Here is a 23,702-nt window from a genome sequence, read left to right on the forward strand (position 1 = left end):
TTCAGAGTGACTCATTCCCCAGTGTGTCAGGAGCCAGAATGTAAGCAATGCCTTTTATTTTTAAGCACATGCAGTGATTTGAAAAGGATCCTGTAAGTTTCTGCCTCTTTGATGTCTCCAGAATCCATTCCCTGCTCCTTCCTCCGTTATCCCACTGACATCTCTTCCCTTTGGACCTTTATCATCTCTCACCTGGGTTACAAAAGCTCATCCTAATTGATCTCCCTTTCTCCTGTCCCTTCTCTTCTAGAGCAGTCTCCACACAGCTGCCAGAAAGAGCTTTCTAAATACCTGCCTCCCTGTGCCACACCCCTGCTTTGATCCCCTCAAAGGCTTCCCACTGCCCTCTGAATAAAACCCAAACTCTTGGCTTGGATTTACAACTCCTGTCATCTGGCCCCTGTCTCCCTCCCCATCTCTATCTCCAGCCATGCCCTTAACACACATCCTGAGCTACTTGCACTCTCCTGAAAGCAGCAGCTTTCTACCACCCCTGCCCTTGCACACTATTCCCTCTGCTCTGCATGCCCTTCCATCACCACTAGACTCCTACCACCATCCATCCTTCACTTTCAGTTTAGCCTTCACTTCCTCCAAGATGGTTTCCCTAGCCATTGCCTCACCCTCAGGTTAGGCGCCTGTGCTGTGACTCTTCAGCCCTGTGCCACCCTTTTCCTAGCACTGGGTCACTCTGAACTGTAACTCTTAGCTCACATGTCCTTCCTCCCCCTACCCCCAGACCGTGAGCCCCTAGAAGGGTCTGAGTCACTTCATATCTTCAAGGCCTAGTGAAATAACTAGTACATAGTAAGCACACAGTAAATTTGGACTTATTGACTGAATTTAAACAAATAATGATGTCCTTGTATTAATAAGGTGGTCACTTCATCTCTAACATCCAACTCATCTGGGAACATTGTAAGGGCAGAGACCAGGTCACAATCGTCTGTTATTTCCAGAGCCAGACTGGGGTCTGGCATGAAGCAGTCGTGCACCCAGTGGTTACTAAAACACTTAATTAATTGGAACTGGAGCAAAATCAACTGGAGCTGCTGAGAAGAGATGAAGAGTGAAGGAATTGGTGTTGAGTGAAGGCCTCGGTAAGGCCTGCACAATGCCAGGGGCTTAATACACTCTGTCCTCCCACACCATCCTCAGAATCTCTCTGAGGTCACCGCTATTAGTGTCTTTATTTTACAATTACGAAAACTGAAGCTGAGAGAAATTATGTCCCTGTCCCAGAGACACACAGCTAGTAGGGAGGGGAGCTGAGCTTTCCCTCTGAGTCTCAGCCCAAAGCTCATGCCTACAGTGTTTTCTCTCCGCGATGAGGCCCCCCTCTCTGAGCTGCTTCAGTAGCTGTACCCTCTAACCCGCAGATGACAGAGTATAATAAAAATCCTCAAATGCTTCTCCGCTTGCCTTCTAGGATGCTGCACTTCGCTAGTATCCTCCAACCTCTCTGAAAGGTCCTGCTCTGTCTCCTCTGCAGACTTTCCCTGCTCTGCTTGCCTGCAAAATGTCAGCAGCCCCTGACTTTGCCATCTGCTCTTCTCAAACTCTTCTTAAAGAAGAGGCAGTTTTTACTTCAAGACTCAGCTCAGATTTTGCCTAAGGTGTAAACTCCACGAAGGTGGAGTCCATGTCAGTCTGATGTGTTGTTTTATCCCTTGCCATTGGCCTGGCACCGTGTAGGTGCTTGGTAGATAGCTGTTGATAATAGTGAACATTGACGACATGTTTATTGCATGCCAGGCACTAAGTGCTTTACTTGTATTAACTTATTTACTCCTCATAACAACCCTATGAAGTAGGAGCTATCAGTAGCCCCACTTTATTGGTGAGCAAACTGAGGCACAAGTGATTAAGTAATTTGCACAAAGTCACACAGCTAGTAAACCGAGGAACCAGGAGTCAAATGCAGGCACGTTGGCTCCAGAGTTCAGGCTATTACCGCTCCACTCTACTCCTCCTCCTCCAGGAAGCCGCCTGGAGTCCCCAAGACAAGTTAGGGGCCTCTTCTAATCCCCAGGTTTGACCCTAGCAGAGCACTTATCACATGATTGTGATTATTTGCACAGAAGTCTCCCCGTGTGGCCTGTGACATATCTTTCCCCCTCCTGGCACAGGGCACAGACAGTAAATGTTATACGAATGAATGAACTACAAAACCACGCTGTGAGGGGGAACACACTGTCCATTTCATATGTTGATAAACAGACTTACAGAGGTTAAATCATTTGCCCAAAGTCTCATAGCTGCTATATAACACATTGTCTATCTCCAAAGCAAATATTTTGTCCACCATGCATTTTCATCAAACGAGCATTCAACTTAAGTACTGTTAAAGGCCCTTTGCCTTATGGAGACCAAGTCAGTTTTGACTCTTTCGTTCATCATGTAGGCTTTTCGTTAAATACTGGGTTCTCAGCCTCTACCCTTGGCCCAGAACTCCTAGGCTGGGGTGGGGCCACCAGTTTCAGAGCAGTGTGGTCAATGCTAGAGGAGTTGCAGAAGCTGTGGGGACCCAGAGGAGGCTCCCGGTGCAGGCGGTCAGATAGGCTTCTGGGGAGAAGTGAACCCCACCTAGGAGCTCTGGCCAGAGTCCACTCTGTGCTAAATGGCCTGCCCAAGTCTGACAGTCTGAGATCCCAGAGTTAGAAAATAGGAGCCTCCTACAGGATCAGAATGGAGGCTGCCCCTCTGGGATCAGGGCTCTAGGCCCCTGGAAATGTTATCTGCCTTACTTGCACACACACTGGTAACATTTGCATAGGATTCTTCTGAGGAGTTGGCAACAAGAAGAGTCTTACTGAATCTTTTCTCTGTGTTTTTGGGGGTTGGGTGGAAGCCCATGTAAGAGGAACCAGGTGTAGAGGCCAGGAACTTTGCTGTATTTCCAGAGGTGGGTGCCAAGGCCTAAGCTGGATGGAGCATGCCACGTGGGAATCATCTAGCTGGGTCTGCATAGTCCCTTTCTCATTTCAGAACATTTCCAGACACAGCAGGTCTACCTTTCCTCTTGCTACAGATGGAGAAACTGAGGCACAGAGCAGTGAAGTGACTTGGCCAAGGCCTCCATTCTGGCATACTTTCAACTACACCAAGCATTAGGGAGGAACTGGCTTGTGCAGCTGATGCCTACATTCTTCCGTTTCCTCTTATAAAAAATGGGGTGCATTTTATGAGGTTTTTACATGCTATGGGAGGTCATGGACACACAAGAATGTGTTCTCTGGAATAAAGGTGGTACTGTGCCACGGTGGCGCAGAGCCCAGCTCCTGCCTTTGGGGAGCCCTACCAGGAACAAGCAGTGCCAGGGTGTGCCCCAAATAATGGAGGCTCTGAGAGGAGACAGGTAGGGGGTGCTTCCAGAGGCAGGGGAGGCCTGGGCTGCGCTGCTCCATCCTTACTGGGCAGTACCACTTTGTGCTTCACGGCAAACACGCTCTGGTTAGTGGAGCCCCCAGAGAGGGTGGCGAGTGGAGTGGGTGAGGTGACCCAGGGAGGGCGATGGCCCAGAGTCCTCTGCGACCTTGAGCAACCCAGGCCTGCCAGAAGGTCTCTGAGCCTTGCAAATCCATCGGAATTCTGATTCTGGAGAGAGTTTTCAGATTATGGTTCAAGAGCAGAGGCAGCTCCTGTCACCAGCTCCCAGCTCCCCAGTCTTCCTGCTAATGGAGGCAACAAAGGTACTGAAAGGGAACAATTTCCCTCTCTGGAGTGAAAGCAAAGAGAGGAAATCATTCATTCAGGAACTGTCTAACAAATAATAATACCCAATATACCTTGAGTGTTTACCTTGAGTGTCAGACACTGAGAAGGACTTTACATGACTTGTGTTACTGAATCCTCACAATGACCCCATGAAAGCATTATTTTTACTCCCATCTTACCTAGAAGGAAAGGTGACAAATGCAGGACTCCAGCCCACGTCAGGCTCTACACTGGCAGCTCTGCTCAGCCAGGTCCTGTGACCAAAGGTGCTGAGGATACGTGAAGGGTGGGGCCAGCCTCTTGACCAGCAGTGACAGCATATGGGTTGGTCCTTGGGGGCAAAGGGTGCACAGAAAGGAGTCAAGAAGCCCCCAAGGGAAGAGGTTCCAAACACTAAAGGAAGTGATTCCTTCCTCCACCCCTCCTACACCCATCCCCACGGGGTCAGTTCTAGGGGTGGAGAAAGTGGTCTCCACTCAGCCTCCTATCTCCAGCCAGTCTCCTCTGTAGATGCAAAGAGCAGCTTTCATTCCCTCCCCCACCCAGCTGTGTGACCCTGGGAGAGTCACCTACTCTCTGTGCCTCGGCTTCCTCTGAGATGAACTGGAGATAAAGATGGGTGGCTGTGTGGTCTCAGAGAGGGCACATGCACAGGAATTGGAGAGCTTGCAGGATCAGGATGTGCCTATTGTGCCCCCGACAAGAGACAGTGGGGGCATCCTGGGGGCTGGGTCCTAAAGGGTGAGTAGTTTCCAGGGGGGACTCAGAACCTGCAGGAGGTATCTGTGCTTCTGTGCCACCTCAAGCCTGGAGTCTGAACCACCCATTAGGGCCAAAAAACATACTTGTGAGCCAGCTTTCCGACCTCAACACAGACCCTGCCAGGAAAGAGAGTTAACATATTGGGCTCCAAGCCAACCAGTATCAGCACTGAGCCAGTCATGCAGCTTGGAACTCGCCCACCATACACAGCCTGGAGGGAGACTGCGCTGTCCCCTGTCCCAGTGGGAAATGCGAAGTGGAGGGAGTAGGAGGTGGGGTGGTGGTGTTGGTGGTGGAGGAACCCAGAGCAGAATTCTTTGAGGGAAAGATGCCAAGGGTGAGGAGGTAGGGGCTGGGGGATAGATTAGGTCTCTGCCTCCTAGCCCTTCCCTCTCTCATAGCTTCATTTTCATCAGTGACCTGGGGGTTACAGGCTGGGAGTATGCAGTCTGTCGAGGCACTTCCCAGGAATGGTCGGGACTCAACCCCAGGCTGACCCGGCCCAGGAGCCTAGCCGTAGTGCCCTTCCTCTTCACAATCTCCTCCCCCAACATGTGGTGGCCCGGCTGCTGCTGTTCTCCAAGCAATCCGATTCTGGAGTGGCCAGCAGACAAGCCCAGAGAGGGCTGGCGACTCACCCGTGGTCACACAGCACAGCAAAGCTCCCAGTCTGGGTGGCATGGGGCCCCCAGGGCTGATTCTCGGAATCGCTGTTTCCAGAGGCCCTCTTGGGAGATGGGGACCAGGAGGAGGAAGGTCGGAAGAAGGCCGCTCTGTGGGTGCACACTGTCCCCAAAGCCCCGGGAGGACCTGCAGCTCACTTGGGCCTTTGCACAGTATCGTCTGTGCAGAATCACTCTCTCTCCCTCCCTTGCTGGGCTTGGTCAATGCAGGGTCCTTCCAAACTCAGCTTCCGGGAAACTGTGAGAACTAAGGTAAAATGGGGGAGGGGTCAGGAAGGAGGCCAGTCTCCTGAGCAATATACTATAATCAGTGACTTTCTTATGCTCCTGCCATAACCAGTTAGACGCTGTGAGGGGTGAAAAGATTCCATTCACAAGAGCCGTATAAAACACCAAGGAACATGCTTAAGAAACAGAACCATAGGAACAAAACAACAAAATTTACAAAAGGACATAAAAGTCATGAATAAATGAAAGTCCTACGGTGTCCTAGATGGAAGGAAATATTGCAAATTGGGAAGATGCACGATCTCCCTCAAATTAATTTCTAAAGGCAGTTAAATCAAATTTCCAAAGAGTTTTTTAAATTTTACTTTCTTTTGGGACCTAGCTTTAAAAATTCTAAAATACTCATTCAGAAGACTGTCTTTCCACAATAGCCATGAGAAGTTTGAAAAAGAAGATCAGGAATCAGAAAGATGACTTGCCCACCCAAGTATTACAGAACTACAGTAATTAAAAGAGTGAGGCTGGTGCAAAAGGGAACAGCGCCCTAGAGGGGAAAGTGCTGAACCGCCTAGAGCCATCTGGGAACTTAGGACGTGGTCTACGGTGGGGGGAAGTGTGGCTCATTGGGTAGTGCTGTGCTAACTGGCTAATCCCTTGGGGAAAAATTAAGTTACAGCCTTACTTCACATCTTCCGCCAAATTTAATTTCAAATGAACTAAAGATATAAATCCTGACTATCATGAAGAGGTGTTACTATAAAATAGAGGTGAACGCTCTTAGAAAGTTAGATTTGAAAAACCCTTGTTAAGTATGATACTGTAAGCAGAATCTATAAAGAAAAGATGACAGACGGCTACATTAAAAAAAATTTAACTTCATTATAGCAATAACAAAACAGGATAAAAACAAAAATGGAGAAATGCAGCAGATGTTACAGATAGGAGGGCACTACCCTCTTTAATATATAAACAGCTATCATAAATTAAGGAAAGGAGAAGCTCTATGATAGAAAAATAAGCAAAGGATACACACAGTTTTTTTTAAGGCATGAGTGACTAACACACAGGAAAAACTAACGCATAACTAAGGAAATGCAAATTACGATGGCAAAAAAATCTTTTTTCCTGCTTGAATTGGCAAAGATTTACAAAATCAGCAAGATGCACTACTGTTGTGTTCGTCAAGACAGCCTTTCCTGAGGACTGACAGGTAGCTATCAAAATCCTTAAAAAACAAAACTAAACAAAACAAGCCTCTGACCCATCAATCTTATTTCCAGGAATTTATCCTAGGGAAATAATTAAGCAAATTCACAAAGAATATTCATTGTAGCAATGTGTATGATAGCAAAAATTGGAAGTAAACTAAATACCTATTGATAGGGAATTCGCTAAATAAATTAAGGTATATCCATACAATAAAATATTAAACAATTCTTTACAAAGATTATGTAGATATGAATATGAAATATGAAAAATCTTCATTTGTAAATTAGAAAGCAGGTAGCAAAAAGTGTATTTTTGTAAATGTAGGTACACAGGAAAAATATTCCAAATATGCTTTGCTAAATTGTCTAAAATGTTTTATAATGTTTTACTTTCTCAGAACAAGCGTAATAATGTTTCCATTCGGGAAACCTAACGTCGTCAGGAAGTCTCCTTTGACCCTCTTTTCCACACTTCCATCTCTGCCTGTTCTCAACCGTGAGGTCACGATAGGTGACTGTGTTCCCAGTTGGCCAAGAGCTCTTTAAGGGCCCATCATGGTTGATTAGTCTCTGATCCTCAGGGCCTGGCACTTACTAGGTGCTCAACAGGATGAAATGAATGACTCGTTTTCTCCTGTTGCCGTGAAAGATCGGTGAACCGAATGGAATCCAACCGATTAAAGCCGCTAGCTCTGACCCTACTATCTCGGAACCGAAGGTGAGAAGAAAAAAGCCTGAGAGTGAAAGTCGGATCTGGGTTCCTATCTTCCCGGAGGCTCAGCAGCAGCGGGGCAAGTTACGTCGTGTAGCTGAATCTTGGCGGACTTGAGTCTGAAACCTGGAACGTCACAACCACCCCCACCAGCAGGATTGCGTACCAAGCAAGACAGCACACATCAAGCGTTTAGCAGAGTGGTAGTACACAGTAGGCACTCAAAAATAGAAGCGAATCATTGAGCGATGAACAAGTTTGTCTCGGGCTCAGAGGCGCCCAACCAGAAGGTTGTGGAGATAGGAAGCCCGGCAACGCCGCGTGGCCGCCTCTCCTGCACGCGCCCTGCAGACGCCCGGGCTTGCTGCAAAGGGCGGCTGCAGCCGCTGGGGCTCTGCGCGGGGGTTTCCGCCGCGCTGTCAGCACCGCTGCCCTCGCTCCGCGCCTGCAGCCCGTTGGGGGTCGAGGACCAGGGAAGAGGCTGATCACCGGCGGGGCCCGCAGCCCCGAGGGCGAGGGTGCAGAGAGGGCCAGGCCAGACATCCTTCCACCGCGCCCAGCCCGAGCCCGCGCCTGGAACCGTGCAGAATTTGGGCCTTGGATCAGGCTCTCCCCTGGTACTCCTGAGTTCGAATTCTGCTCTGTCCCATTACTAGTTGTGAGATGTGGGACAAGTCACCTCACCTCTCTTGAGTCTGTTTTCTCACCCAAGTGGGATAATAGGACTTACCTCGCAGAGGGTGGTGAGACTTAAGTAAGACCCTGTAGGGGAAGCGCGAGGCGCAGGGCCCCTCGCAGAAGAGCGCCCGAGAAATCAAGCGCCACGGTGGGAGAGGTTCTTTCTGGCCGCAAAATTGTGCCCTGCTCCCTGGCCCTGGCCTAGGCCGTGTTCGTGGCTTTGACCACGTAAATGGGCCATTTTACCGGGGTCGAGAGCGAGGACAGCAAACGAGGCTGCGCTTCTCCCTGTCCACCAGGAGCACACGCAGCTGAGAGTCTTAATTCACGTGGCTCGACAGTTGATCCGGAGGAATATGTCGTGCTGTGTCTGTGTGTATACAGGTGTGTGTGTATCCCCGCGCGTGTTCGTGCGTACGAGAGTGCCTGTGGTTGTGCGGGAAACAGCGTGTACCGGGCGGCCCGCGAAGATTCTTCTCCCAAAGGCACCTTCCGGCTTTTCTCCGCGCCCCCTTCGCGGTAAAGAGTTTCAGCCAAACTAAGGGAATCTGGCGTGGCCAGGGGAGGGGTGGGTACGGGAGGGGCCACTCCATCCCGGAGCCACTGGTTTGGGGATAATTACTTTTAATGTCAGAAAGATTTAGTTTAATATCATCTCTATTAGGCTGCCGGGAGGGTAATTAAACGGGACGCGCCGCAGCCGGCGAACAGATGGCGTCTGCTTGCTCCGAGGCCGCCGGCAAACAGCGCAAAAGTCAATGCCTCCCGGGTCCCCCGTCAGCGCCCCTGGCCCGGCTCCTACTCAGCGCCACCAAGCCATGCCTCCAGCCCCCTGTGCACCCTCAGCCTCTGACTCCAGCCTCACTCCGGGTCTCCACCACGGCCATCCCTTTGGACCCCACCTTCGCCTGGGCGAAAGCATCGGGGATGGGGCCAGCCGCGAACACTGGTGGGTGGACTTCCGTGCGTGGCTGGGAGCGCTCACCCGGGGCTCCCAGCCCCTTGCACAGCAGAGGCATCAGCAAATGATTCTGAGCTAAGAGGACCTGCGTGAGTGAGTGTGTCCGTGTGTGATTGTGAAGACGGGCTTTCTGTCCTCCGCTGCCTCATTTGTACGGGAGGTCTGGCTTTCTCTGCCCAGAGTCCAGCCGCCTGCAGGGGCCAGACCTGGAGCAGGGTTAGGTCCGTGCAGGAGCGAAGGCACATGTGCGTGAGCATATGCTATTGGTGTTCCGTCTGTCACCCAGGTAGGAGTCTGGGTGTCTGGGTGAAAGGTCACACACCAACTGCATGTTCCAGGATGAGGATATGCTTATGAGAGCGCTGTGAAGTTAATCGAACTTTCTGAAGGGATCCTCTTGGGTGGGAGGGTGGCCGGGTCAGAGGTGAGTGCACCCTGTGCGTGGTCACTGCATGCAGGTGTGAGGATGTGTCCAAGACTTTTGCAGAATGAGGTCACACATACCAGTTGTGTGTCCAGGTATGATGCCACACTCTGGTGTATGGGCAGCCCCTGCTGCCTCAGTCTGGGCATGCTCCCTCACTCCTGGCCGCTCAGCCAGGCCACCCCCTTCCGGGCTGCTCCCCTCTGTGAGCTCAATTCAAACCAGGACTAGCCCGGGAGTGGCCTGTGGAGGTGTGAGTGCACGCCTCCCTCCATGACACATTCACTCACATGAGCACCTGGGGCATCAGAAGAAAGGGTGTGGGTCTCGAACCTGTTGGGCTGTGAACAGGAGGGAGAAGGATCCACCGAAGAGAGAGGCACCTGTCCTAAGGGTGGGCAGATTCCCTCTGATTGGGCTGGGTTCCAGGATGTGCCGTCTTCCTCTCCTAAGAAAATGAGGTCCCTTACATACTAGCAAGAGAGCTCGGGGTTCCCAAGTCCTGGTGGCTGGACCCTTGGCTCCCACAGGTTTACTGGACCGAAGTGAGGGACTCTCACAGTGGCCTGGCACGAAGAGGGGTCTCTGGCCCACCGCCCTCCCGAAAGCTAGGCAAACTTTTGTAGTTCATTTCGTTTGGCCTTAAAAATAACTTCTCGAAAACTTTGTCCGAGGTAGCTCCGGAAGGAGGCGCCCGGCCTGGCGACCCTGCGCAGAATCCGGCCGCGGTCCTCTCTCCCCCACTCACCCCGTGCCAGGGGGGCAGTCAACGCACAGATTTCCTTGACCTCATAACCTCAAGGTGTTGGAAGGTGGGGTCCGGGTCCTACGCTCCTGCAGGACATACTATCCCAGACTCACTTTCTTACCATCACTGCACAGCGGGAGACCCTACAGGGGCGGACCCCTTTCTCTCCCCCAAACACCTTCGCAGGCCCCAGCGAGTGGAATTTGCTAGGGGCGAATGACCTGGTTTCTAACACTGCCACAATCTCTGTCCTGGTCGAAGAGCGCTCGCGCACGGGCCGGGTCAACTTTCTGGAAGCTCTCCGCCGAGCTCTTCCGCATACCACTCTCCCCACTCTCCCTCCTCCCCCCTAGCCTGGCCCTCCAGGTCGGCTTCCAGGAGGAAGCCGCGCGAAGTTCCGCGGTCTGCGGTGGGGCTCCGCTCCCTGTGCCTTCCTTCCCCAGCCCCAGCCCCCGGCGTCAGAGGCGGCTGGGCTGGCAGGGCGCGGCCAGCACTCGTGCCAGGCGGAAGGGCTTGCGTCCGGAGACCCCAGGGCCGAGTCTGCACGCCCAGTACGCCCGCGCCCCAGACCGCGCAGGCCAGAACCCCGCGGCCCTGGAAGTTTGAAAGAGCAACGTGGAAACGCATGGTCGGGAGTGGAGGGAAAACTCATTTTTCTCATTAAACGAATTTTCTTTACTCTGAAGGAGATAAAGAAAAGTAGAGAATAAAAATGTGAAAGAACATTAGAAGGACATTAGAATGAGGAAAAGACCTGGGGTGGGGGGGTGGGGTGGGGGGAGAGGCACAGAGAATCACAGCCAGAGAAACCCAAGGCGATCCCGCCCGAGGACCGCGGCATTAATTCCAGATGTTGCCATTCAAAAGGGAAAGAAAATCCGAAACCTGTTACCTCCTCTGCAGACCGAGCTGTACCTCAGGCCGTGACGTCAGGACGGGCGAGTAAGGCGAAAGTTAAAAGTACTCCTGGGGGCCCGCGGCGACCTTGTCTGCAGCCCGGAAGGACCGACAGATGGATGCGCACCCTGCGTCCAAAAGGATCTGGGGAGACAGAGAGGCCACTTTTAACTTTCGTTTAAAAAAGAAAATTAAACTGTTCGTTAATTTAAAACAATAACGATGAAAAGAATCCCACCACCACGAAAAGGAAATCGAGATGCTGCAGAAGTGAGGAAAGGAAAGAGCAAGAGGGGGCAGAGGGATGGGGCTGGGGGGAGGGGAGAAGAAAGGCGCAGAGCGCAGGGGACGCGGCGGGCGTGGACGGGAAGCGCGACCTCATTCCTTCTCTCCCGACTTCCTTAAGAACGAAAATCCTCGTAAACCACACTTACCCTCCGTGCTGCCTATCGTATCAGGACTTGAAAATAAAGGACCTGCGTTTTAAGGGCAGTAGGGGAAAAAACAAAATAGCCTCCAACTACTCCAAACGCGTCGGACTTGGGAGCGCGCCGAAACGGAGCCGGAAGGAGGCAGGAAAAATCGTCTTGGCATTTATGCCATATGCACCCTCCTCTCTCCACCCCCACCCCGACCACAGTAATTGAATTGACACCTGCCCCCATCCCGCCCCCGGGCCGCCAGGGCCACTTGGGAAGGTCGGCCTTGCCAAGCGCCCCGGGCCAGTGAGAGCGGCCCAGCCGAGCCCGCGCCCCAGAAGCCGAGGGGTTACACACGTCTACGTAGAGGCACCGGACACGGTAATTAGGCGCAATTCACACGCTCTTGGGCGCACGGAAACTACTTGTCACGATATTTTCAACGCTCCTCCTTGCCCACTTTTTTCCACTCCTTCCCTGGCGCGCCCCCTCCCCTCCCGGAGGCACTCGGTGGAGCTTTTGGAGTTTCGAATCTTTCGGACACTGTAGAATGCGGGGCTCCCCGGGCGCGGGCCCCGCCAATCAGAGCGCCGTCTGCCTCCCCTGGCCAATGGCAGGCGCCACATTGTTGTCCAATTCTGTCTAATGGAGCCCTAAGGAGCAACAATAGAGCGGGCGAGCGGCTCATTGAGAGTCTGGCAGCGCCGGGCAGCTGGGGCCCGGCTGGACGCAGCGTGCGGCGCGCTCGGCGAGGGGACCCTGCGCGGCGAGGGCCAGGTCGCGGGTTCCAGCCAGCCGGTCCCTAAACGGTCCCCCGGCTCCGATTTCCGACGGAAGGGCTGGACTGCGCAGCGTTCTGAGGGGGTCCGGAAGTTCGGACATGGTGACTGGAGGAGGGTGACGTGGTCACATAAGGGGCCGGGGGGCAAGGGGAAGAGGCCGAGAGCGCCAGCGTCGCGAGCGGAGCTGGGAGGCGCGTGCAGCGCCAGCGGAGGAGGAGGACCCCCGAGCCCAAGGCAGGTAGTTGAGGGCCACAGGGAGGGCGGGGGAGGCGGCCCGGCCAGGCCGGCCGTAGGGAGTGCGCGGCCTCAGGGAAGAGGCAGCGCGCATAGGGAGGGGGCTAGGATCCCCGGGCGGAGACACCAGGGTTGGGGCCCGGGCTCCGGCGGGGACCGGCGGACCCAGAGGAGGCCGCGGCGGAAGCGCTGAGCTGGGCCTGCTTGGGCCTTCAGGGGCCTCGGCGCAGGTGGGACTCCGGTGTTCGCTCAGGGCCGGTTCCAGAGGCGACTCCCTTGCCTCGGTACTGCCTGCTGGGCCATCTGAGTCCCAGGAACCCAACTCCGAGACCAGAACGCGGGAATGTGCGCCCGAGCGGGGTCCCGCGGGGCCCCAGGATGGGGAGGGCGTGTCTGACGACTTGGTCCCTAAACCGGGAGGGGAGGGGAAGGCCCCAAGAGACGAGCAGCAAAAAGGATCTCCTTCCTGCAGCGCCTAACTTTTGCAAGATACTTTTTCCTCCTCGACTCCTCCTCCAGACTCCAAGGCTAAAAACCGTGCCGCAGGTTTCACCCCATCCCCACCCCCAGCCTGCAGGCCTGCGGGGCTTTCCCTCACGCACACTTCTTGGCCCCGCGTGGGCCCTGCGACCCAGACAGCCTATCAGCTGTTCTCGCTGTTTTCCTCGTCCCTCAAGCTTATCTTTGGGCAGGCTTTGCCTATCTAAAGAAAGTTTCTCTGACTGAATTTTCACTTTTCTCCTCCCCAGGCCTCCTAAACTCAGCTCCACTCGCGTTTTCTCTCCCACTTTCTGGAGGCCGCCCCGTGGAACTTGTAGCCCCCACCTCTCCCCGGGTCCCCGGCCTCGGCCTAACTTTGCTCCCGAGTCGTTTGTTTCCCTGCTCTCACGCCACTTGCTAGAGCTCTTCCTTCTGTTCCTGATTTTTCTCTCGAAATCTCCTGCTCCCACCAGCCAAAAAACCCCCTCCGCCCACCCAGCAGAACTCCATGCCTCGCTCGCTCTCTCCTCTTCCACAAAACTGAACATTTCGCCTCAGGTTTTCCTGTTTTGCTCTCGGCATCGGTCTAACTGTTGGGTCAAAATTTTCTCTCTAATCCGAGTCCCATGAAACAAACCTTTCTACCTGTCTCACCCCAGTTAAGCTACACTTTGGGGGATTATATTTTCTCTTCCGAACCCTCGTTCCATCCATCTGAACCAGTGACTTTCAGTCTTTTTTTATTTTTTCCAGAGGAACCACTGATTCAAACGAAATCTTACACCCTGAGCATAAATCAGATAGAAGAAGAGCTCTGGTGGGGGTGGGGGTGGAGGAGCTCGGCCTTGCAGGGGGCTCCGAGGGCACCTGCTGCCAGCAATCCGACAGTCGCTAGCCACACTCCCGGGGCCGCGATTTCCCCGTCTAAGCCTGGGCTCCAGGAGAGCGCGCTTGAGCTTAGCGCCCCAAGACGCCTCACCGCACGTCTCCCCCTCCCGCCGTCTTCCACGCCAGGTCCTGCCATGGAGCTGCGCTCGGAGCTGCCCAGCGTGCCAGGCGCGGCGACGGCGGCGGCGACAGGGACGGGGCCGCCCGTGGCGTCGGTGGCATCGGTGGCAGCGGCGGCGGCGGCGGCCGCTTCGCTGCCGGTGAGCGTGGCGGGCGGCTTGCTACGGGCGCCGCCGCTGTTGTTGCGGGCGGCGGAGAAGTACCCGCGGACCCCCAAGTGCGCGCGCTGTCGCAACCACGGCGTGGTGTCGGCGCTCAAGGGCCACAAGCGCTACTGCCGCTGGAAGGACTGCCTGTGCGCCAAGTGCACGCTCATCGCCGAGCGCCAGCGCGTCATGGCGGCGCAGGTGGCGCTGCGCAGGCAGCAGGCGCAGGAGGAGAACGAGGCGCGCGAGCTGCAGCTGCTCTACGGCACGGCCGAGGGCCTGGCGCTGGCCGCCGCCAACGGCATCATCCCGCCGCGACCCGCCTACGAGGTCTTCGGCTCTGTGTGCGCCGCCGACGGCGGGGGGCCGGCAGCCGGAGCGCCCGCGGGGACCGGAGGCGGCGCAGCGGGCGCCGGGAGCTCAGGTGAGGACGCGGCCCGGCGGGGAGGAGATGGGGGCAGGGACGCGGCCCGGGGACTTGTCTCGGGACTTCTCCAAACGCCCCGACTTTGAGACGCCCCGCACCTCGCACCCAGCCCCAGAGTTTGGGCATAAACACAGAAACTCTTCTTTCATCCCCTTCTCAAGCATTTGCACTTTACTCCTTCTTTCACTGCGGGCCCAAATGTAAACGCTTTGATCTTATCTCCTCTCGGCAAACGCAGGCAGGTCCCAGCTCCCCGGCCCGCTTGGCTCGGTCTTCTCCCCAGAGCGGAAACCCGCGCGTCTTCTCTTTTCCTTGGGTCTGTGCTTCTCCAGGCGCCGTGGTTCCCTCCGCTCTGTCCCAGTTCTCTCCAGAAATCAGACCCTCTCCGCGCCCCCGCCCCCGCCCCGCATCGCTTTCTTTAGGCGTTGAAGACACCGCATTCCTTTACCCGGGTGTGACTCCTTCTCCGTTGTTCCTAATGCTCCCTGACAACCGCAAGCTGCGCCCTGCTCCTCCTTTCTAGCTTCTTCCCCACTCGTCCCCGTTTGCTCGGAGTACGCGCTGTCTCACTTCCCTCAATCCCCTTTCCTCTTCTCCGTCTGCTCCCTTGCCTGGCCCCACCCTCTTCTTCAAGACTCCTTGGCTTTTTCCAGGGAGGGAGAAAATTAGGCAGGGCACATTCTGGGGCCCTCTCAGCTTGGGAGGAAGGAATTCCTTAGGTCTTAATTTTGGAAAGGGTGCATTAGAAACAGAGGCTCTACTTTTGCCTGTAGAGAGGCTTGGGATCTCATGGATGCCCAAGGCGCCGTCCTTTACAGGCTGTGCTGCCCAGGGCCAGAGGGGCACCCAGGCCTGGGCTTGCTCTCGGAATCACGGAGGTGGAGTGGGGTCTTCTATACAGTGTGTGGTGTAGGTGGAAGATACTTTGGCTCCTGCTTGAACCCTGGGCCAGACCACTTCTCCAGGGCAGGGCAGGACTAGAAGAGGGATAAGGGTGGAGGCGTTGGGGCGCAGATGTAGGAAGAGGGGCACTGGACCTTGTGTTTACAGGGCACAGGTGATTGAGGTGCTGGGAACAGAAAGGGAGCGCGCCCTGAGAGCAGGGGGAGAGACTGGGCTGTAGGGGCTCCGAGAGGAAGTAATGCCATGCCGGAGCAAAAGGAAAGAGGGCACTGGAGCCCAGTGAATGAGGGTCGTGGGGCTCAGAGGGAAACTGGGATCCAAAGAGCTGGGTTGCTGTGGTGCGGTCGGCTGCCCACTCCTAACCTCTCCTAACATGCCCTTTTCTCCCCTCCCAGAAGCCAAGTTACAGAAGTTTGACCTGTTCCCCAAGACGCTGCTTCAGTCAGGCCGCCCGGGCAGTCCGCAGCCGCCGCCAGGCAAGCCCTTATCACCCGACGGCGCGGACTCGGGTCCGGGGGCATCGTCCCCGGAGGTGCGGCCGGGCTCGGGTTCGGAGAACGGCGACGGCGAGTCCTTTTCAGGGTCGCCCCTGGCCCGGGCCTCCAAGGAGGCAGGTGGGAGCTGCCCGGGCAGCGCTGGCCCCGGAGGCGGCGGCGAGGAGGACAGCCCGGGCTCCGCCAGCCCTCTGGGCTCGGAATCCGGTTCCGAGGCCGACAAAGAAGAAGCAGAGGCCGCGCCCGCGCCGGGGCTGGGCGGGGGCCCGGGTCCACGGCAGCGGACGCCGCTGGACATCTTGACGCGCGTCTTCCCGGGCCACCGGCGAGGCGTCCTGGAGCTGGTGTTGCAGGGCTGCGGCGGCGACGTGGTGCAGGCCATCGAGCAGGTGCTGAACCACCACCGCGGGGGCCTGGCGGCCGGCCTTGGCCCCGCCGTGCCTCCCGAGAAGGCCGCGGTGGGTGCCGTCGCAGCAGCGGACGACGCGTGGCCGGGCCGCGTGGACGCCGCCGCCGCGGCCGGGGGTCCCGGGCTGCCCGCGCCCCTGCAGGCCGGCCCCGCCGTCCCGCCGCACCACAGACCTTTGCTGGCCGGCGCCATGGCGCCCGGGGCGCTGGGCTCGCTGAGCAGCCGCTCGGCCTTCTCGCCGCTGCAGCCCAACGCCAGCCACTTCGGCGCCGACGCGGGCGCCTACCCGCTGGGCGCGCCGCTCGGCCTCAGCCCCCTGCGCCTGGCCTACTCGGCGGCGGCGGCGCACAGCCGCGGCCTGGCCTTCATGGCTCCCTACTCCACCGCCGGCCTCGTGCCCACCCTCGGCTTCCGCCCGCCCATGGACTACGCCTTCAGCGACCTCATGCGCGACCGCTCGGCCGCCGCCGCGGCTGTGCACAAGGAGCCGACCTACGGCGGCGGCCTCTACGGGCCGATGGTCAACGGCGCCCCGGAGAAGCAGTAGGGCGAGGGGCCCGGCAGCCGGGCTGCCGCCGGACAGGCGCCCCAGCCTGGTCCCCGCGGGCGCCGGCCCCCCGTCGTCGGCGCGCTCTCTGCGCCCCAGCTGGGGTCCTTTCGCTCCAAGGTGGCTTTCGGTTTTGGTGGGGGTGGGGGGGGGGGTGGGGAGAGCCGAGCAAGGAGAGCAGCTACAGATACAGATGTTCTCGGAGGTGTGCGGGGCCCGGACCCTCACCCCCGTCCCCCTCCTCAAGGCCCGCCGCCCTTCAGAAGGCCGGGAATTCTGGAGAATTCAGAGGCTGTGGCCGCCTCGCGCGCCCCTGCCTCCGCTTTTGCTCTGCTCCTCCCGCCCGCCGCGCCCTCAGACGGATGGCAGGATAGTCCCGGAGTCTGTCTTCTGTGTCTCCTCCCCCCTTTAAAAAAATTTTTAAATATCCTCTCTAACAAATATAAATTTAGGATGTATAAATCTCTTGGCACTGAGTCGAGTCTTTGGGACACACATATATATCGATATCAATTGTAAAAAAAAAAAAGGAAACAAGTTCTAAGGTGCACTTTTCTCGTTGCGGTATTTGTCGCTCTCTTTGTTGCTTATGCCGATAAGCATGGGTTTCCTTGGTGCAGTGTGAGTTTTTATATATGTATAAATCTATATATAATCTATACATATATATACAAGCCAGTGTATAATGTTATAAAATGGAATTCTAAGTTATTAATTGTAACTTGTAGGTGACCTCGGTATTAACGTGAAAAACATTCAAAAACGAGCAAAAAAAATGGACATAATGGAAAAAAATTAGACTATGCGCGCATTGTACTTATCAGGTTTTATAGATTAAATATATTGTAAACTCGGGACGAATCCCGCCCCCCACCCCCACCCCTCGCCTGCGGCCGGTCTCTCCCTAAGGAGCGGTCAAGGTGCGCGCTGAAGCAGGAGCAGAGCAACGCGTGACTGAGCCAGAGCCGCCGCGCGAGGGCCCATCCCGCCGCCCGGGACCCGCCAAGCGCCCGGGCCGATGGGCCGGCAGCCGGAAACGCTGCTGCAGAGAATGGCTCACTTTGTGCTTTCCTTTGCATAGACATGAGCTAGAAATAAATGTTATTTTCTAAGAAAACGCCGATCCCGTCCGGCTCCTCGGGCGGCCGGATTCAAAAGGTCTTAATTTCCCGTCGGGCCGCGGGGCCAGGGAGAAGCCTGACCGAGGTCCAGCTGGCGCTCTGACCCTCGGGGATGCGGGGCTCGGAAACTTCCCGGGGCGCCTGGGAGGGCCGGCCGACGCGAGCGGCGCGCGGCTCAGACCTCCGGGAGCACGGCGCCCGCGGCGCGGCTGGGACCCCGGGTCTCTCCCGCTCCCGGCTCGGGCGCGCGGGCGGCGGCGGGGTCGCCTTGCTAGTGCTCTCGGCCCCGGAACCTGAGGGGCTGGCTGCCGGGTTCCCCTTCTCCCCGGGGCGCAGATTTGGGCGCAGCCGGGTCGCACACCGCGCGCCTCCCTTCTCAGAGAGGTTTGGAACCAACGGCTGCGGCGGCGGCGCCCGGGGAGGGAAGGCTGGGACCGTTCTCCCACCCGGGCTCGCGGCCCGGGAGTTATTTTGGGGTGGGGGGATGGGGTGCTGCCCTCGCCCGAGGCAGCGTAACCCAGAGTGGCGGTGAGGACGCACCTTCCAGCCGGATCTTACCCCGAACCCCTTTCCTTTCCCTCCTCACGAGGAACAGAGGAAATTCGCCGCTCGGTCCGACCCCTCCCGCGCCCTCCCGCTGTCCGTCCCGCTCCCGGCAGGGAGACGCCCCCTCACAGGCCGCCCCCTCCCCTCGGCTGGGCCCGGCGACATCCCAAGGTAAACTTCTGGGGCCGGCTCGAGTTCCGCCGGGCGGTGAAACTTAATAGCAGGACAAGAAAACGGTTTAATAAAGAAGGGCTTTAATAGGGAACTAATTTGATTGAGTTGCCTAATTCCACTTTAATTGGAAAGGGGTTTGGCTGTTTGGTTATAAAGTGCGAGGGTGACGATGAGATGGAAGTGGGGGGAGAAGGAGCGAGAGAAAAAAGATGGGGGCAAGAGAGAGATGGGGCGAGAAAGGGGATGAGGTAGGAAGGAAAGCAGAAGGAGAGGGGAGAGAAAATAGGGAAGAATTACTTAGAAGGAGAGGAAGGCGGGAGAAAGCGCGCGGGAGCTTCTAGAAGTGTGAACTTCCTGGCCCTTCGCCGCCGCTCCCTCTCCAGCGCCCCGCGCCCTCCTCCCACTCCAGGTTTTCCGGGGCCTCGGGGCCTCTCCCGGCCCGGTTCCAGCCGCCCCCTTCCCGGTCTGTGCCCTCATCCCCACCCAGGGTGAACCTAAGATGGGTCTGGGTCTCCTGGTTTCAGGAGGGACCTACACGGGGTCTCCCGGAGCTCCTTGGTTCCCGCTTGTGCTCAAGCCAGACCCGAGGGGGCGGCCTGTGGGCCCGCGTTACCCACTCTCAACACCAGGAGCTTCGTAGATTTCAACATTATTATTTTAGTTCGTCCTCGCAGCAAACCCGGAAGAATCCAGTGAGTTGTTTATTATCGGCTCTGTTTTACAGAGAAGGAAACTGAGGTCCAGAGTGATTTAGGGACGTGTCCAACCGTCTGGGGACCCTGGATCGCTTCTCGTCTCCACTGTCCCCCTGGGCCGCCTCCTCCTCCTCTCGTGAAGCCATCGCTGCTGGCCAATGGTAGGGGCTCTGCGGAAACCCCCCTCCCATGGACGCAGGCGGCCCAGAGAGGGGAAGCAGCTTGTCTTTAGCGCCCAGGAAGGCTGCGGCCTCAGCGGGGCCGGGAGCATCTTCAGTAGAGCTCATAACGGGAGTGGCGGAAGTTGCAGCGTGCGGAGTAGTGGGGCTCCCGGGTTCCTTGCTTCCGCCGGGCGCACAGCCGCGGCCCAGGCCCCGCGACGGAAACCCAGGGCGTTCAGTCACAGCCTTGACGCCCGGCAAAGTCCTGCGCCCACGCGCGCCCCTGACCCCACTGCCCACTGCGCAGTCAGGAAGACTGAGGCTCAGAGACCGACAGTGACTGGCCCAGGGTCGCACATCCAGGCTCTGAGGAGCCGGAATCAGAACCCGGGACGCTCAAGCCGGGTTGCTAGCTGACAGTGGTGGGAGTGGGAGTGGGAGTGGGGGTGGGGCGGGGGAGTAGGCGCCTAGGGTTCAAAGCATCCGCAGCGGTGGGAGGGATCCTGGCTGGGAGGAGCAAGGGGTTCCCCGGGGGGTCGCGGTCGCGGGCAGCGCTCACACGCACCCCTGACAGAGGACAGAGGCGGCAGCTTCGCCTCTTTTCTGCGGGGAGGTGCAGGTGGGGTGGGAGTTCTCTTCCTGACCTCTACTGTCCACGTTTATTCCCAAACTCTCCCCTAAGTCTGCTGGAGGCGACCCCGGCCTGGGCACTGGAAGGACCTGGGCGTGGACATCCGTGCGCAAGCTCCGACTCACCGAAGTACTAGTCGTTTTAAAATTATTTTTGTCCTCTTCCTCCTCCCCGCTTCCCTTTCTTCATAATAGCAGCAGGTACACACTATTGAGTGCCTACTGTGTGCCAGGCTCTGTTCTAAGCACGTACGCCTCAGGATCCTGCTCAGTGGGTGAGAAAAAGCCAAGAGCTGGGATCCAGGCTCTGTCGCGGGCTGGGTTTTTTCATCCACGGATTACTTCAGTCAGCAAATATTTACTAAGTACTTACTGTGTGCCAAACCCCGTTCCAGGAGCTTGGGACACAGGTGTGCAAGACAGGCATCATTCCTTCCCTCTAAAAACTCACAGCGTGTTGGGGGTAGGGGGAGGCAACTGAACAGGGAAGGATGGTTGATCCCGTGCGCCAGGGGTCAGGGAGGTCTGCCCGGGACAGGCGAGTCAGAGTACTTCACCTCATTTCCCTTAATTAAATGGAGCTAATAGTTGTGTCTGCCTTGCTGAGTACTGTGAGGATTAAATGAGATAAGGTGTAAAAAGCTCTTAGCCCAGTGCCTACTCACTAGGCCTTCATAATTGTAATTCTCAGATCAGTTGGTGTGCATTGTCCCATTTCTCAGAGGAGTAAACAGCTCAGAGGAACCAATGACTAGAGCAAGTTCCACATATAAATGTTCCCAAGTGTCACAGAGACGGGTCATCTGATGGGAGAGTGTGGGTTCCAGAGGTGGGAGCTTCTGAGAGATGAGGCTGCAGCTGAGTCCCGAGGGCATTGGTGAGGGGCAGCGTTGTGACCCATGGCAGGAAGTTGGTGAGGGAGTGAAGGGTCCCTCTGGAGGAGCAGGTGGAGAGGGAGGAGGTGGGGACAGGTTGTGATGTTGGACAGAAGTCAGAGATCAGATCATGGAGAACCTTGAGTGCCAGGGTAAGGAGCTTGGGTTTCAGAGTAAGGGTCCTGGGAGCCACCGACAGCACTGTCTGGTGAGGTTTGCATTTGGATTGAATAGATTGTTAGAAGAAGCCCTCTGAGGAGGAGCCGTAAGAGAAGGTGGCACTAAAAAATGACCAGTGGGAGCAGGGACAGGGAGAGAAGAGGCCTCAAGAACTGCTGGGAGCCGGACTCTCCACTGTTGGTCCAATGTAGGGGTAAACCAGGAGGAGGGCTCTTGGCTGATTCCCAGGTGTCCGTGCTGGGTGACTCATTGTGGGTGACACTCAGAGTTCTGGGCACCTGGAACAGAGACAAGATCGGAGGGTGAGGAAAAAAGTTCAGTATTTAACCTACAGAGTTTGAGGGGCTTATGGGGCCTCTAGAGGTGGACACCAAGTGGTAGAAAGAGCCAGCATGTGCGTGGCAGCAGGGCCTCGGGAGAGATAAAGCAGCCCAGCACCACCCCTTCCCCCCACAGGACACAGGACTCCCTTCGCAGAGGCCTGGGGAGGGCAGTGTTGAGAATGCAGACACTGCGCTTCTTTCAACCTTTCTGTTCATGCCAAGAAGGCTGGCCTCTTACAATCATTCTCTTAAAATTTTGCACCCTGTTAAAAGTCATTCTTCTGGGGCAGGACCCTGGGCAGCCTGTGCCTGGATTTATTGTGACACCAATGAAGCTTGAACTTTAGGGCTCCCCACCTGTACAGGTCCCTTTCAACCTGTCCCCGCCCGCTCCTCCCTGAAGCTGTAGCTTCAGCGGCTTTTCTGCCCTCTCCCCGCTTGTCCACCCCACCTCCCGTGCCCCTGCACTCTAGCCACACGGAGCTCCTCAGAGGCACCTAGCAGACCATGAACTTTCCTGCTTCTTTGCCTGGAAAGCCCCTCCCTTTTTCCTCTCCTTTGGGGACCGTCCTTACCTTCCCCAAGGCCCAGTGACACCCATGGAGCTTAAAGTTCAGGACTCCTCACCTGTACAGGTTCCTTTCAAGGTCTCGCACTTTGTGCATATAGTCAAGTGACTTCTTTTCCTTCAAGTTTCAGGCCCCATTAAAAACTGCATCTGCCACTGCCCAGCCTAGGTTGCACCTTCTGGCTTCTTATTGCTGTTAACTATTGATGCATAACAGGTGGCCCCAAAATTTAGTGACTTAAAACAGTAACCGTTTTATTATCTCATGATTTTGTGGCAGGGAGTGGCTGGGTCATTCTTCTCTGTCCATGTGATGTTGATGGAGATCTCGTGGTGGTATTCAGCTGGTGGATGTGTTGGTCTGGAGGGTGACAGCTTCAGTCACATGTCTGACACCTTTGCACAGATAGCTGGAAGGCTGGGCTCAGCTGGACCATTGATCCGAGCGCCTACACGTAGTTCTTCTGTCACGGTGGCCTCAGGTATCAGACCGCTTACGTGTCAACTCAAGGTTCCAAGAGCAGATGTTCCAGTGAACAAAGTGAAAGCTACGTGGCCTTTTATGACCCAGCCTTAGAGGTCAAGGAATGTGACAAAACTCTACTATTTGCACGTGACTGACACCCAAGTCATACTGACTTAAAAAGGGAGTTGATGTGCTCCCTGCAGCCAGTCCTCAGGCTTCGGCAGGGAAGAGGTCAGCCTGCTGGAAAACCAAGCTTTTTGGAAAACCAGGAAAACCAGGATAGCTGAATGTTTGCCCATTTTAGCCCTATAGTGGCTTTGTTTTAGCATTTTAAGGAAGAAGACTTTATAAGGCATGCTACTTGCTTTTCTGTGCTCTTTTCTAAGGAACTCTGAGATGCCCCACGCTTCCTTCGATTCCAGTTCATCTCGGACGTACCGTGATAGGGCTGTGGGATATTCTCAGAGTGAGGGTTCATTGGCCTTGCCACAAAAAGACTCAATATTTCTGGGATTTTCTGATGCATTTTTTTTTATTTTGGAAAACTTTCAGCATATAAGGAGAGAGTATAATAAATCCTAGTATATTCATCACAAAACTTTAATTATTAACATTTAGCCATATTTGTTTTGCCTAATTTTTTTCTTTGGAGAATTAAAAGTAAATTACAGACATTGTGAAATTCCACTGTGAAATGCCTCACTATGCATCTCTAAAACATGAGACATTTTCTTAGAAAACCACAATATCATTAATACACTATCAATATTAAAACTAATCTTTATATTGCCTAGTACCCAATATATATTAAGATTTACCCAGTTACCTCCACTGGGGACATCAATACATACATAGATACATATAATTGATTTCTTCAAACCAGGATTTGGTTGTCTCTCACAGACACTCTCAGAGCCCCACTCAGATCTCTTGCACCTTTAGGTCCACTGATTTTCAGCTTCCAGGACCAGTTTCTTCATGTCTAAGGGCTTTTGTTCCAGAACCACAGTCTTCTGGAATACTGGCATAGCAGAGTTGGGGTGGTGCTAGAGAATTTAAAACAATAATAATACTGACTACAAGTCAGTCTGCTTTT

General features: G+C 55.6%; 1 protein-coding gene and 1 long non-coding RNA gene across 3 annotated transcripts; one reads left to right on the plus strand and one right to left on the minus strand.

Moving 5' to 3' along the window:
* Positions 1-6,245: 6,245 nt before the first annotated feature.
* Positions 6,246-11,797, minus strand: LOC139081898 (uncharacterized). The gene is made up of 3 exons (XR_011537371.1): positions 11,453-11,797; positions 11,014-11,162; positions 6,246-9,821 (listed from the first exon to the last, which is right to left on the minus strand). It is a non-coding gene; the product is annotated as an uncharacterized lncRNA (long non-coding RNA).
* A 326-nt stretch (positions 11,798-12,123) lies between these two features.
* DMRTA2 (DMRT like family A2) lies at positions 12,124-17,728 on the plus strand. Of its 2 annotated transcripts, XM_070609696.1 has the most exons (3): positions 12,124-12,453; positions 13,948-14,511; positions 15,813-17,728. In XM_070609696.1, exons 2-3 carry the CDS (start codon positions 13,956-13,958, stop codon positions 16,865-16,867), a joined length of 1,611 nt encoding a protein of 536 aa, XP_070465797.1. In that variant the 5' UTR covers positions 12,124-12,453; positions 13,948-13,955; the 3' UTR covers positions 16,868-17,728. The 2 variants fall into 2 exon arrangements, with proteins under 2 accessions (XP_070465797.1, XP_070465796.1); XM_070609695.1 differs by lacking the exon at positions 12,124-12,453 and having other exon boundaries at positions 13,450-14,511.
* Positions 17,729-23,702: the final 5,974 nt, after the last annotated feature.

The sequence above is a fragment of the Equus przewalskii genome, chromosome 2 (assembly GCF_037783145.1).
Source record: "Equus przewalskii isolate Varuska chromosome 2, EquPr2, whole genome shotgun sequence".
Taxonomy (NCBI): Eukaryota; Metazoa; Chordata; class Mammalia; order Perissodactyla; family Equidae; genus Equus; species Equus przewalskii.